We start from the raw sequence: 16,488 nt of genomic DNA, 5'->3' as shown, positions 1-16,488 counted from the left end.
ACATTTGATATGTCATCTATGTTGTATTCTAAATATAATATTGAAATTTGAAACTTCCACATCATTGCATTCTGTTTTTATTCACAATTTGTACAGTGTCTCAACTTTTATGGAATTGGGTTTGTACTTTATTCGCATACATACAGCACACTCGTAAACTACACAGTATACAATAGCAAACAGTTTGATTGCTTGTATCATCACAAAATGTAAACTATATCATCGCCCATCCCTAATCTGCTAAATGTGAAGGTATTAAGATATTACTAACATAACTTGATGGATTTCGGTAAAGCTGCTTTGAAACTATGTCTTTTGTGAAAAGTGCTATACAAATAAAATTGACTTGAGTACCCTGTTAAGTTCTCTGTAAATCTTGTCAATCGCTAAATTCAAGTGTTTGAGTGCAGAGCTGATAACAGACCATTGTTCCTACAAGCGGTGTTTCAAAGTCTCTCATATCACTCCACACTCTTTATTTATTTATTTATTTTTTATTTATCCTTTATTTAACCAGGTAAAAACCCATTGAGATTAAACATCTATTTTGCAAGGGAGACCTGGCCAAGATAGGCAGCAAAATTACATCACATCATTACATACGTACAAAGACACACAAATAAAAGCCGATTATGCACTTACAAATGAAATCTCAACGAAAACATTGACATGTGAGGGAGTCCAACTCAAAACTTCTCATTCTCAACTTAAAAACACTTAAAGGAATCAATTTACTAAGTTTTAAGTTGTTCTGCAGTAAACAACTTAAATGACATGTAAAATGTTCTTTAATGACATACTATCCTCATTTCAGCTCGAATCAATACATAGTGTGCATTTATTTGGTATAACTGTGTAATATGTGGGGAAATGTCCAGTGAGGCACATTTTACAAGAACATTAATCCTTACAATATTGTGTTTTCTGCTCCCTTTGTTTATTTATTGCTCTCAGATACCATAAGGTGCAGTTGCTTCCATCTCCATTTAACACATTTTGTCCATGTTCAAATTTAAGTAATCAAATTGACCTCTAAATCAAACCCCTAAAGCTTGCCTTTTGCTTAAACTCCAAATGTTCAGATTTTAAACCAACGTAAAGTGTTTTTCTTTTCACATGTGCAAACTAGGGATGTAATATCATGATGCCATGTTCTTCTAGTGCAGTTCGTCTGCAATAATCAGTAACACTTTACTTGAAGGGGTATGCATAAGACTGACATGACACCTTCATAATCATGACATGACATATGTCTTGAATATGAAGTAGGGTTTATGCATGTTTATGACAACTGTCATTGAGTGTCTTTCGCTCAATAATGACATTTTGAATGCAAATATGACACTGTTTAAGATGTCTTTGTTATGACATCTTGACATATACCATAACATCATAACCTGTCAGTGTCTTTGTCATGACAACTTGACATAAAATTAAGTTAATTTGTCATGTGGTTGGCTTTGACTTTGGCTGTCATGAGGCCATTATAACTGTGTCATGAATATTTTTCAACTACAGTGGTACTAATTGAATTTGTCATTAAAATGTTATAATGGCTTCATGACAGCCAATGTCAAAACCAACCACCTGACAGTTTAATGTAATGTTAACCCATGAAGCTAGGTGGTTTCTTAACATGTTTTGTTGTCTTAGTTTATGTCAAGTTGTCATGACAAAGACACTGACAGGTTATGATGTATTGGTTTATGTTGTCAAGATGTCATAACAAAGACATCTCAAACAATGTCATATTTGCATTCAAAATGTCATAACTGAGCGAATGACACTTAATGACAGTTGTCACAAACATGCATAAAACTTCCTTCATATTCAAGACATATGTCATGTCATGATTATGAAGGTGTCATGTCAGTCTTATGCACACCCCTTCAAGTAAAGTGTTACCCAATAATCTATTTTCTTTTAAAATTCTACCTCAAACTACTGTCTATCAGTGGTACAGTTTTAACTATTTTACAGGATTAATAACAGTGTTGGGAGTAACGCATTACAAAAGTAATAGATTACAGTAACATATTACTTTTTGCTGTAACGCAGTAGTGTAAGGCATTACTAATCAATTTTCAGTAATATTTTACTCGTTACATGTTCAGTGAGGCTTGTATTACAGTTGTATTACAGTGTATTGTCTGCTTTTACTTCTTAAAGGCAGCAGACTATGTGAAAGTTTAAAGCAGTCTTTTAGTGCCAGTTCAGAGCGGTCGCGTCTGTAACATTGTTTTTGCCTCATAAATGCGAACACGAAAACTAAAATAAAATGAATATTTTAAGTTCTATGGAGACTGGAGAGCCAACCCTTCCTCATCCGATTTGCGCAGTGTAATTAACAGAATTACAAAAAATATATTTTGCCTCCTATTTTTTTGTCACGCATGAATGTGTGTCTTTTCCCTAATATTAAAAATAAAACATAGACTGATATTTGTCTAATGTCTGGAGTCCTTTAAGGAAGTAGCCTATATACGTTTCAATACATGTATTTTCGGAGAATTTTTATTTCAAGTTTTGACTGCAAATGTCATGTCCATAATGCTGGACTTCCCCAATTTTAAATAATTTATCCTCAACTAGTTTCGTGGTGTAGGTCTACGTATTTTATAATGTTAACTTCAAATAATACTAATAGCCTAATTTAAAGATAAGGCAGCATTGGATCTGGACGGTAAGGAGAATAACGCTGGGAGTTGGAAGAGGTGTGTCGCGATTCTGTAGGTTCGTGGATCTGAATCGAGATTTAGGTTTCATATTGCATATCGTTACAGCCCCAAAGTTAAGTTCTACTTAGTTATTTTGGTGAAAGTAACTCAAAAGTAATACATGAGTAATGTAACACATTACAATTCTGGGACAGTAATATTGTAAGGTAATGAATTACTTTTAAATAACAGTAACAAGTAATACCTAATGTATTACAGTTTGGAAGTAACAACACTGATTAATAACCATGATTGCAAATGAAAATGTGTATATTTGGATGCTGGTCTTACACATACCATGAAGTCGATATTATTATCTTCATTCTTGAAATGCTCCATGAGTTTCTCAAACCGCTGATCTTCTGAACACACCTGCAAAGCAATAAAGTAAGAGCTCACGCATTACAATAATGTCTAGAGAAACTGAAAATGAGATGTTGATACCAGGATAAGAAGATATTTCAAAAACACCACGATCCAGTAGTTACATTCATTTCACAAACCATCCTCGTAGGAAATGATAATTAGCTTGATCTCTCCTTCCCAGAAACAAGAGATATGAATAAATAAAGGTGTGGTGTTCCTCCCAATAAACTAATCAATAGCAATGTGTTAACAGGTAGCAGGTGTGTCTAAACCTATTTACTGTACAGGACTGTTAGCCTAAAATGTGTCTCGTGTCTATTCAACTATGATTGGGTGATTCCGAAACCCATGATCTGTAAGTGTTTCTGCAGTGAAACTGTGTTGAGTTTTGTGTCAGAAGTATGAGTTCCTGCATTAGTGTTTCTTTACCTCTTTAAAATGATCAAAAGCTGAGAGAATGATCTCATGACCTCCTCGAACCAGACACACGGCGGCCAGCAGCTCCAGCACCAGAGCTTTAGTCCTGCACCAGCAGAGAGCGAGATCACACGTATTAAAACATTTGTGTCATTAATGGCCTGTATCTCTTAAGCCTTGTTCCGACTGTCAGTCCAAATCCGATTTTCGGCATAACCAATTAGAATCCGGTCATAGTTAGCGAGTGTGAACGACAAACAGTCACATGAAAAGTTTCGAGCTACATTTATATGTGGTTTGAAATCCAATTTCTGGAATTTTTCAGTCTGACTGTTCAGATCGGATTTCGCGTAGTTTATGTGACTTTCTAACGCCACGTGAAAAGTAAACATGTCAGACGTTGAATACCTATAAAGGAAAGTCGCTGCAAAAACAATGCTGTGTTGTTGCAAGTGGCAGACCGGCATAAAATGCTAATATAACAGAGACATGTCTTGAGACCGGCGTGGAATAAAGCCGCTCATAATTCCTGGGTTTCTGCTGCTGCTTCAGTAATCCTATTGTACTTCATGTAAATAAGACATGTTGCGGTTGTTGGCATGTGCAACATCATTGCCATAGAAACCAATGCAGGTATTGCGTAAAAACTAAAGAGCATTATGGGACACACAAGTCAGATCTGAACGGTTGTCATACACCGTGTGGACAGTCAATAATTCAGATCAGATTCCAATTGGATACACCAATAATCCGATTTGGACGGACAGTGTGAACGTAGCCCTAGAAGAAGCAGAAGATCTGCACTACCATTTTAAAAGTTTGGGGGTCAGAACGTTTTTTTCTGTTGTTTTGTTGTTTTGTTTTTTAATGAAACCAATACTTTTATTTAGCAAAGACATTAAATTGAACAAAACTTACAGTAAAGACATTAATAATGTTGCAAAAGATTTCGATTTCAAATAAATGCTGTTGCTATTTGAAATTATCAGTAAATCCTTAAAAAAAATCATGTTTTCAACAAAAATATTAAGCAGTAAAACTGCGTTCAGCATTAGTTTATAATCAGAAATGTTTCTTGATCAGCAAATCAACATATTAGAAAGATTTCTGGAGGCCGTGTGACTGTGATCATGTGACTGGAGTGAAGACTAGAGTGATGACTATCCACAAGTTTCCTACGCCCCATGAGGCCTTGCGGCAAAAGTGGGCGCGACTTCCGGTTGGAAGTAAACAAAGCGCGACTTGACATGCTTGACACTCGTTCATTCAACAGTTGACAGTCATTCAAGCTATAGCGATCCAAACTAGCTAACGATGTGGGAACACAACCTCAATGAAATTAAAAAGGGTAAATAACAGTACCTCTACCCTCCGCAGTAGTTGATTAGAAGTATTATAATAACATTATTAATAATCAATACTCATCAAGGCATGGTGACAGTTGTGCGAGCTGACAAACAATTAAAATAAAAAATACACACTTAGTCATAGTGCTTTGGAGTTTATTCAAAATTATAAATGAATGTGCTACTTGAATACATTAACTGGCACATTTGGTATTCTGTCAACACAGGCTTTGATCCTGAGATTAGGTGTAACATCAGTAGCGAACAGCCAATCACATGCTGATAGAGTTTATAGAATATTAAGAATTTAAACTAATGTACACAGGAAGATTCGTCGTCTTTTGGGAAGTGATGGAAACTACAGTCGTTGGCAGGATCAGAGACGGGCTCTGGCAGGATCACTCTGATTTCGTTTTCGGCTCATGTTCAAAACAATCACGTTTAAGCCACTGAATTAGTTTAGTCTGGTTCTACATACAACCGCGAACAGCACATGTTGTCCCTGAGCTCCGTAACGACATCTCTCATAAAGATTTGCGTCTTTTAAATAGTAAAATAATTCTCCGAAAAACAGCTAGCCTCTTCGCTAACTAACACACAAAATACCATTGGAATGCTACTTCCGCCGCCTCACCGGAAGTTTCACCCACTTTATTTTTTACAGGAGCGCCCCTCGGAAACTTGTGGATAAAGACTGGAGTGGGGATGCTGAAAATTCAGCTTTGATCACAGGAATAATTTATATTTTACGGTTTCGATAGTCCATTCTAGACATGTCAACTCTCATTATAGTATTAGTAGACTGTCTAATTAATATTTGCTAACACTTTATTTTGTTGGTCTCACAATAGATATTCTACTGACTACAAGTAACTTGGCAGCTACAAGTCAAATTATTCTACTATCCCGAACACCAACACCTATCCTTAACCTAAAAGTCTACTAATACTCTAATGACAGTCAGTTGACATGTAGTTGGAAATTTACTTATAGTTACAGTAGTAGCTTTATCAAAATAAAGTGGAACCACTTTTAAAATATATTAGATATAATAGGAAACAATTATTTTTAATTATTTTTTTATAGTATTTTACATAACATTTCACAATAGTACTGTTTTACTACAGCCTTGGTAAGCATTAGAATATATATATATATATATATATATATATATATATATATATATATATATATATATATAAATCCCCAAACTTTTGAACAGTAGTGGTATATAATCAAAATTAATAATAATTTCTCCTATTTATGTCATCTAAACTGATGAAGTAAGAACTACACACACACACAGAGAGAGAGAGATTAAGGAGTCTGTTGTTATAGCTGCCAGTATTTATGACTCTGAAAGAGGACTCGCAATGAATTAAAGAGGTGGATTCTGGGAAAGTGTTCTTTACTTCTCTCTCTCTCTCTCACACACACACACACACACACACACACGCACACACACACACACACACACACACGCATACACACACTCTCTCTCTCTCTCTCTCTTACTCCATCTCAATGGGTTACCTGGGATTCTTATTGTTCAGACTCAGTGCAATTTCATTCACAGCATGAGGGTGAGACATGACCATGTTGAAGCCATACTGAGAGAGAGACAGAAAGAGGACTAATTAGTAAACATAACAGGAACTTCAAGATTTATTATCTGGAAATAAAACATGATAAAGACCAAACAGCTTACTTGGTATGAAAACCAGTCCCAGCAGGATTTATGTGTGTGCTCAAAATGACTAATTTTGAGGCAGCAATTTCCAATATTTTGTGGAAAATTTGCTTCTTTTTTTTTTTTTTTTACCACATTTATCACATTTTGTGTTAAACTGATCATTAGGCAGGATCACAAAAAATAATTCCTCATTTTGTATATTTCGCAGCATGGAATCGTGGAAAACTGGAGGGGCTGGAAAGTCTAGAGACCTCCTCAATAATATAGATTCAAAAGTTTGTTTTACCTGGTAGTTCATGATTGCTCGTAGGCACATGATGCACACGTGAACATCGTCTTTCTTACAGACTAATCTGGAATTCTTCAATGTCCTCCGGCTGGATAACGTATTATTAGACCTGAGAGCAAAACAACAAAGTCAAGTTTAGTATCCAATTAAATCAATATTTAACACATGAAAATACCTTCATCATTTAGTAACCCTCATGTTGTTCCAAACCCATTTGAACACAGAAGGAGACGTTTGGCAGAATGTTCAAGCTGTCCACATTCCCTTTTACTGCACTGAAAAAGAGCAGCTTGAACATTCTATGAAACATCTTTTTTTTCTTTCTATGGAACAGCATGAAGATGATATTATTGTTATAACACACACTATCATTTAAAAATTTAGATTTCAGTAAGATTTGTATTTGTAAGAAGCCTCTTATGCTCATCAAGGCTGCATTTATTTATTGAAATATACAGTTAAAACAGTACAATTATGAATTTATATATATATATAACAGTTGTGCTGCTTAAAGGTATTTAGGCTCACTATTGGCCTCACATCACAAGCATCACACACATGACCAGCATAAGCCAATAGTGAGCCTATATGTCCTGACGTTCAACCCAGAAGCGCTGCGCTGTTACACTACGTGAACTCACTCTGAGGCCCACACAGAAGAAAAAAAAATAGTTGAATAAAGTCATTATTTTTGCCAAAAAAAGTATTCTCGTCGCTTGATAAACTTAAGGTTGAGCCACTGTAGTCATTCGGACTATTTTAAACATTGCCTTTAGTAACTTTCTCAGATTTAAAGGGTTAGTTCACCCAAAAATGAAAATTCTGTCAGTATTTACTCACCCTCATGTTGTTCCAACCCCGTAAGACCTTCGTTCATCTTCGGAACACAAATTAAGATATTTAGGATATTAAAATCGCTCCTGCATACAGTCCATAGGCTTCTTGAGGGACTGGCTCTTGCTGTCCTCGAAAAGTAATTGAAGACATCGTTAAAATAGTCCAAGTGACTACAGGGGCTCAATCTTAAGTTTATCAAACGACGAGAACACTTTTGTGCGCAAAAAAACAACAAAAATAACGACTTTATTTCAACTATTCACTTCCTTCTCCATAAGCCTATAGTCCGTTAACGTAGTGTGATTGCGTAGAGCTACGTCACACGTAGGCTCACTATTGGTCGACGCTGGTCATGTGTGTGTGATGCGTGTGACGTACAAACAGAAGCTTACGCTATTAAACTAGTTAGCTGACTCGCGCAGAGGGAGAAATAAACGAATAGTTGAAATAAAGTCGTTATTTTTGTTGTTTTTTTGCGCACAAAAGTGTTCTCGTCGTTTGATAAACTTAAGATTGAGCCCCTGTAGTCACTTGGACTATTTTAACGATGTCTTTAATGACTTTTCGGGGACGGCAAGAGCCAGTCCCTCAAGAAGCCTATGGACTGTATGCAGGAGCGATTTTAATATCTTAAATATCTTAATTCGTTTTCCGAAGATGAACGAAGGTCTTACGGGGTTGGAACAACATGAGGGTGAGTAAATACTGACAGAATTTTCATTTTTGGGTGAACTAACCCTTTAATCAAAAATATCTTAATTTGTGTTCCGAAGAACAACATGAGGGTGAGTAAATAATGACAGAATTTTCATTTTTGGGTGAACTATCCCTTTAAGATGGAAAAATGGGTAACACTTTACTTGAAGGGGTGTGCATAAGACTAACATGGCACCTTCATAATCATGACATGACATATGTTATGAATATGAAGGAAGTTTAATGCATATTTATAACAACTGTCATTAAGTGTCATTCGCTCAGTTATGACATTTTTAATGCATATATGACATCGTTTGAGATGTCTGTGATATGACACCTTGACATAAACCAATACATCATAACTTTTTTTTTAAAAAAGTGGAGTTTTCTAAACTCCTTTAAGAGGAATAACTACTTTTATCAGATTATCTAATTTGGCATCATATTCTGATCTAGAGTCGCAGGACTGTGTCAAATCAATACTAAACTGCAGGACCAGAGCAAGTATTCTCATACTGAAACACATGCAGTTTGTGTGAGTATCTTTAAAAGATAAAAGTACTGTGTTTAGGTCTGTCAGCAGCATCTGTGTGTGTGTGTGTGTGTGTGTGTGATGTGCGTGGTCTTAGAGCAGTTAAAGCGCTCTGTGCACACATATCACCTCCACAACACAACAGCAGCGTCATTGACATGCATGCCAGCCATCAGGCCTGAGCCAAAGGCTTTTATGTGTGAGAACAGAGACGCACAACAACAGATGCACACAAAGAACACACACACAAACAGGTACACATTAGAAAAATATATACATTATGCTATAAATGACTGGTTCTGTAGATAAAGGCATTCAGATATACAAGAAATCTACAGAGAAATCTAAAGGGGCACACAAATACACACACAAATAAACTAGATAAGGTTTACACACAATCTAACACAATGGGCACACAGTTCTTTTTCAGGACTATCACAAGACGAGCTGGGCGTGATTTTCCGAAAGCACACACACACAATGCAGCAGTGCCTGGGGCAATGATTTGTGCTCAATGCTGAGAACTCATTCAGTAACACACTCGAACATGAACACACAGCCCACACAAGTGTTGTGCGATATGTAGTCTATGATAATATCATCATTTTTGTGAATGTGAAAACTATTTGAATTTGTCATTGAATTTGGAAAAAAAACACGCATTGATAGTTCATGTTTTTATAGATGTAGCCTGTTAGAATGCAGTTAGAATGACCCCAAAATTCTGTTCGCTTTTGTTATATCTCAATATGATATATTTAAGTAATATCACATGAGCCAGCATGCTTGTTTTCACAAATACTAGCAAGATTCCAAATGTGATGGAATTTATCCAGCAGTTCAGTAAACAAGAATTAAATAATCTGAGTTAGATATTAGAAATTATTGTCAATATTGTCTGTTTTGCTCAATTTCGCCAATGAAAACAGTAACTGAACTGGTGTGCGCCTTCTGAATTAATACATAGTTCCCACAGGCAAAAAAATTGTCACGTGACCTCCCCGGAGACGCCATCTTTGAGGGCAAAACCGCTGTGTTTACCATAGGCGTTTACAACGTTTCATCAGAGAATGTCGTTTTACAAACAAATATTTATGTCTGTTTATATTGTTATGCAAATCATGAAAAGACAAAGTGTAATAGATTATAAAGAGACTATTAAAACAAGACATAGAGAGGTACAATGCGAAAATTTCATTCATAAATGGTGTGTATCCTTATGCAACAAAAGAAGCACTGAGCACCGATTATGCAACTTTGCCTCAGATACAGTATTTTCATGTGTACAATTATCTGGTATTGGTGAGGAGTTTTTACACATGTGAGCAATTCCAAGCCTGGAAATCACTGGAGGTGTACGATCAGATTGACGTGGGGTTGGTTTGGTGACGTTTGCTCAAGTGCAATCAATGGAAAAGTAACTTAAGTCATCATAGCGAAGTAGCATGATGCTAATCTGTCTATTAAAAAGCCATACCCTGCACAACTTAATTCCTATGTTCCCCAGTCACCGGTGATTTCTGTAATATGCATGTACTTGCGGGCGTCATGGTTCGGTGCATGAATATTAAAATAAATAACTCGCGTGCAATTTAATTAATGTAATGAGGAACTACATTATACGCGGGATCTTTAGGGACATAATCTGAGATTGCAATGCTGGAATGTGAGATCAAACAGTGGAAACAATGTTGTTTTGTATGTTTTTAATACCTCGTCATTTTGTTCAAACAGGAAATTATTCAAACTGCAATGTGTTAACTTATATTTATTTACACTCGCAATAAAACACAACATTGTGCTTTTGTCAAACAAATTCTTGCGTGTTTTGAGTGAGTTTCTTTCCTGTTTATGCTCGCCAGCCATAATCTCCTGCGTTGTTCGGACAAAAGCTTAGTCTTCTCACATCCATATGGAGTCTAATGACGGGTATAGTGTAAAATCCCGATTTAACTGAACCTCCGGCACGATTTTATCATCCATTGACTCAGCAGGAGATGACCATTTTCACTTTATAGCACGAAACTCATTTCACTTCGTTCAACTCGTATTGCTTCTTCTTATGTTTTGCCCTAAGCAATGGCGCCGGGTCGGCAAATGCCCGTATGTTGTGACGTCATGTGGGAACTATGTATAGGCATTTTTTTAAAAGAATCAATGATCCAATCTAAAGAATTGGTTGAGTGATTCAATGACTCGCTCATAAAGACAGTCACTGCGTCCGAAATTGCATTCTGTCTGAGTACGTACTACATTTCACTTCGAATTTACTTTAAAACTGTTAAAAAAATGTGTTCTATATAGTATGAATATGGGTGGTGTGAATGAAACCATTGTCAGTTGTGTCGCTTCACTGCCATTCATAAATTCTCTGGCCTCGTGGGATATAAAGTGTCTATCGAATGCACATTTCAGAATCTCGGCAGAAGTAGATCATCCGGAGACTGTTCACATACTATATTTTTTTTAATGCTATGTATTCAGACTTACTACTCTTTTGGCGTACTCTTTTTCATTCACTAGAGGGAGGTTTTCAATTTTGGATACAGTGTGTGAGTTGCCTATCAGCTCCTGGTGGTTTACATATGATTTAATAAAAAATATATATATTTTTTTTTAGATGCGGCTTCTATGCCATTTCTGCAGTACAAAAAAAAAATTTATCATGTATATTTCACAATATTATCGAAAAGGAAAAACTTCAAGTAGTTCACTTTAAAAAAAAAAAAAAAAAAACTTTTGCTGATAATTTACTCACCCCCATGTCATCCAAGATATCCATGTCTTTCTTTCTTCAGTCGAAAAGAAAATAATGTTTTTGATGAAACCATTCCAGGATTTTTCTCCATATAATGGACTTCAATGGGAACCAAATGGTTCAAGGTCCAAAAGAAAGTTTCAGTGCAAACTGTTCAAAGGGCTTTAAACGATTCCAGATGATGAATAAGGGTCTTATCAAGCGATACGATTGCTCATTTAAAAAAACAAAACAAAGTTTAAGTTTTATAAGCTCAAATGCTTGTCTTGCTCTGTTCTGTGACTCTCCTGTTCAAACTCGTTTATCAAAATGAACAAATCTTTTTTTGAGTCATATGGTTCATTCAACGAACGAAATGAAAAACTTGACTCTGGAAAAGATTTGTTCATTTTGATGAACGAGTTCGAACTATTTATTAAATGAGCGATCGTTTTGCTTGATAAGACCCTTATTCATCGTCTGGAATCGTTTAAAGCCCTTTGAACAGTTTGCACTGAAACTTTCTTTTGGAAATCTTTTGGACCTTGAACCGTTTGGTTCCCATTGAAGTCCATTATATGGAGAAAAATCCTGGAATGTTTTCATGAAAAACCTTAATTTCTTTTCGACTGAAAAAAGAAAGGATATCTTGGATGACATGGGGGTGAGTAAATTATCAGAAAAAGTTTTTTTTTTTTTTAAAGTGAACTACTCCTTTAATTTCAGTCACTGCTGTGAACTCATCACTGTACAGAATATGAATATATTTCATAAGAAGCTTGTCCACGACAGACCAAAATCAGTAAAGGTACTGACATCAGATCAACACACTCAGAAAAATTGCGTAATTATTATGAAAGAAAAAATCTTTTGTCGATATTGCACACCCCTAGTCAACACTGATTCATAGGAGAACAATGTTGAGTCACTGTTGTGATGTGGTCTGTCTATCAACTTTGACTTTAGTGAGAGTGTGAATGTGGTTGTCTTTCATCCAGAACATCACAAGGATCTACAGTAGAAGCTCTTGCAGAGAGTACAGTAAAACGTGTGTGTGTGTGTGTGTGTGTGTGTAATGTCTTTGTCACATATCCGGATGTATGACTGTGCCCATCTGGAACACAATATTCCTTAATCGTATCTATCAGGCGATTTCACAAGCACACACGCTTAAACACGTTCTTTTAAAAATGTCTAAAGTTGATGCTCCAGGCTACATGTTTTATTATAAGAGAACAGCGCTAATGAAAGAACTGATCAGGATAATGAAACTTGAATCTTAAGAAACATCCCGCTGATAACAAAAGAAAGTCAATTTGTGTGATCTGTCATTGGTCAGAGTTTAAAAACAAAATGAAAATTCTACATGTGCGCCCACTTCATGGGTCCAGGCGCAGATCCTGTCCCTGTACGTTCTCACAACACAAACGTCAGCATGTAAATTGTTATTTAATGTTCTTGTAAGCATGTAATGTCTCTGCGTATTAAAAGTGTGAGCAAGTTACATACAGGACTATGGCAAATGTCAAAGAGTTCATTGTGAAATCTGAATAATTTATGTTAGTTAGGTATGCAGATGCACAAAATACATATTCACCTTGGTTAATTATGTTATGTGTTCTTATAGAGTGCCGAATAGGGCTGGGTAATAAATATCGATTTCTCGATATTAATCGATTCTCATTTTTACGAACCAATATCGATTCTTAAATCTCAAGAATTGATTAGTCATCCTGTTTCATTTGAATGAATGGAACATTGTATCGCGGCTGCGCGCATCCAAAAAAATCGTAATAATCTTTGTCCTTTGTTACTACTGATATGAAACAAAGTCTTAATTTTCAAATTACATCCATTTTCTTTACAAATTCAAAAACACAAATAGCGTTTTGGCGCTGTGGCGTGAGATCGCTCTGGCGCAGCTCAAGAGAAACAGCAGCTCTGATCTCTCTTCCGGGTTACAGTTACAGCGCGAAATAAACATGAATGAGCATCTGAAAGTGTGTTAAAGATAGAGTACAACTTATCGAAATCCGTATCATGTCACATTGATTCGCTCAATCAGCGTTTCAACCGTGGAAAGATGTCAGTTAAACAGCTTGTAATCAATGTCATGTATCGTCATATTTACCTCAGAAAACCCACATAAACCCGTTAGTCAGCTAGAAAAATTAACTCTAGAGAGGAGCATTTTGCTAAATATATACACCATATTACATATGCATTATAATCTTAATGTTCTTCAATATATAATGCATATTTGAATAAATCTGGCAAGTTTTTATGACAGCCACCATTTAAATGTTTATATTTCATATAATCTTCTTATTATAAAAATAAACAAAAGTGTAATTTAAGTGTTTGTATAGCTACAAGACAGTTCATTATTACCTTCATATTAGGCTAATGAAGCCTATTGGCTACAACTAGACTCCCATAGTTTACAGCATTTAAGAGATTTGATTCCCTTGAGAAAAATGGCCATTTATTGTAACTGATATCCAAAATAATCGATATTGAATCGAATCGAATCGTAATCGAATCGAATTGCAAGCTTGTGAATCGAAATCGAATCGAATTGTGAAATTTGTCTCAATACCCAGCCCTAGTGCCGAAGTTACGACGTCCCTCTGTAGGCCAAAACGCGGAACTGAGTTAGCATTTTAGCACTTCCGGTTCCCTCGCTCTAAAGTCTATGGGATTTTTGAATGGGTTTTTGCTAAATCGCCTGAAATAAGGTCTGTGGTGAGCAAAGCCTCTAAATATTTTCAGGTTTTGATCTATGACATAGAACACACAGTTATAACCTGCTTGTGTTTTATTTTTTAACTTTATTGTGTCTGCTTGTGTTTTTTAAATCTATATATAGGCTTCAAAATGTACACATTTCGGATTAACTTGTAAAGATTATCTTGATAGACAAAACGTGTAAGGGTCACTTATTTTTTGCGATTTTTCAAAAGTCTATGGGGAAGTTGTATAGCGCTTTCGATCGAGGGAACCCATGCGCCGCTAGTATCCAAATTGTCCTACAAAGTGATGTTATCAATTCGGCACTCTATTAAAGTAACTTAATTTAAACGATTCACTGGCTAAAGATCGCTTATTGTAAATGGACTTAAAATGTAATTTCCAAGATTTTATGCTGTCAAGGTAATGCAAGGTATACAGTTTCTGCTAATAATCCCAGATATCTTAATATTTCCGACATAAAGATACATTTTGTGTTACCTGTGTCTGTAGTGTGCAGTGCAATTCACATCTACAGTAACAATTAATTCTCAATTCATTTACAGACTATTCTGACCAAGACATGACTCTTCACTTTACACGTACCGTTGACTAAACGTACGATTTCGTCTCAGACGTGTGCCATGTTTAGATGGTGCAACAGGTATTAATTCTACCCAGTATTTAAAAAATATTTTATGTCCAGCCTATTCTTACAACCGTCCAGCTGGTGCAATCGGATCTTGGGGTTTAAAAGCAGAACCCTGATGCTTACATTTAGATTTACATTTATTCATTTAGCTGATGCTTTTATCCAAAGCGACTTACAATTGCAATATATGTCAGAGATCGCACGCCTCTGGAGCAACTAGGGCTTAAGTGTCTTGCTCAGGGACACATTGGTGTCTCACAGTGGATTCGAACCCGAGTCTCTCACACCAAAGGCATGTGTCTTATCCACTGTGTACGTACTGCGCAGCGTACGTATATATAATATGTGAAGTTTTGTTTAAACCTTTTAATAATTAATTTGAACACATGTTTTTTTTTGTGTTTTTTGTTTTTTTTTAGCTTTTTAACCCCTAAATGTGTAATTTGGAAATTAATATTCAGTATATTAATATTTAACTGCACTTGAATCTATCAAATAAGAAAGAGCTGTTTTATAAGCTTCTTTGACTAATGTGTAAAGCGTACAAATGTGGATTGACTGGACGGTAAGTTGTCCAAATCATCCTTTTTGTAGATGGATGATTGTCTGGTGATGTGCTATAAATGTTTTTCTCAGGGTAGAGTTTGCTTCATAAACTGTAGTTACATAACATCCCTGTTCTGACAAAGGACTTGAACGACTGGATATAAATTTACAAAGACAAGGTTAGTTTGTTTTTTTTTTTTTTACACTCGTCACATGCTTTGTAATGAGTAATCTTGTGGCGATACTTTCCAAACAGTGTGTATTTAATGCACATATACAGTAATATACATATACAGTATCTTGCCACAAAGACGGAAGTCCATCACTACATCACTACAATGAGTTGTCCTTTATTACAGGGATGAGACTCATATCTGTCAGTTGATTTCACAAGCACACACGCTTGAACACGTTCTTTGTGAAGTTGTAAAAGTCGATGCTCCAAGCTACTTGTTTTAAACTTAGAACATTGCTTCTTTTAAAGGACTGACTAAAGGACTTGAACTGAATATTTTTTTTAGTTATATTGTGTCTCATATCTTAACATTAAGATCTATAGAATAGATATATTCTATCTACATAAAAAAGTGCAATGTAGTGTTGTCAAAAATATATTTTTCCTATACAAATATCTGAAATGCTTCGAGTAATCCTTAAAATAGAAACATTATACCAGCTGCACTTTCTCTCTCTCACATCTCTCTGACAGCGAGTGACACACAAACCCGCCTCTCCTCACTCACTTGTTTCACTTGCTCCAGATAAATATTGTTGGTGTTTTAGGGCTCTAATTTCGGCAAGGAATTGTGCGTATTAAACATAATTTTACTCATTCCTACAGATGTTGTGCCCCAGCCCATTCTCACCCCCAAGGCGTTAGTTAAGTGACGCCTTGGGAAGCATTTGGACATGCTTCAATATCTGACG

General features: G+C 35.8%; 1 protein-coding gene across 4 annotated transcripts in view; it reads right to left on the bottom strand.

The window, feature by feature from the left end:
• fmnl2a (formin like 2a) overlaps window positions 1–16,488 on the bottom strand; it is a 146,480-nt gene that overhangs the window by 34,221 nt on the left and 95,771 nt on the right. For all 4 annotated transcript variants that reach the window (XM_089133020.1, XM_089133019.1, XM_089133021.1 and 1 more), the window contains exons 7-10: window positions 6,826–6,937; window positions 6,380–6,456; window positions 3,513–3,606; window positions 3,015–3,089 (exon numbers count right to left, since the gene is read on the bottom strand). In XM_089133020.1, the coding sequence (XP_088989146.1) occupies window positions 3,015–3,089; window positions 3,513–3,606; window positions 6,380–6,456; window positions 6,826–6,937 (358 nt within the window). The remainder of the gene's footprint in view (window positions 1–3,014; window positions 3,090–3,512; window positions 3,607–6,379; window positions 6,457–6,825; window positions 6,938–16,488) is intronic.

This window comes from Pimephales promelas, chromosome 7 (genome assembly GCF_988280905.1).
Source record: "Pimephales promelas chromosome 7, fPimPro1.hap1.1, whole genome shotgun sequence".
NCBI classification, from domain to species: domain Eukaryota; kingdom Metazoa; phylum Chordata; class Actinopteri; order Cypriniformes; family Leuciscidae; genus Pimephales; species Pimephales promelas.
This window is presented reverse-complemented; position numbering and strand designations above follow the sequence as displayed.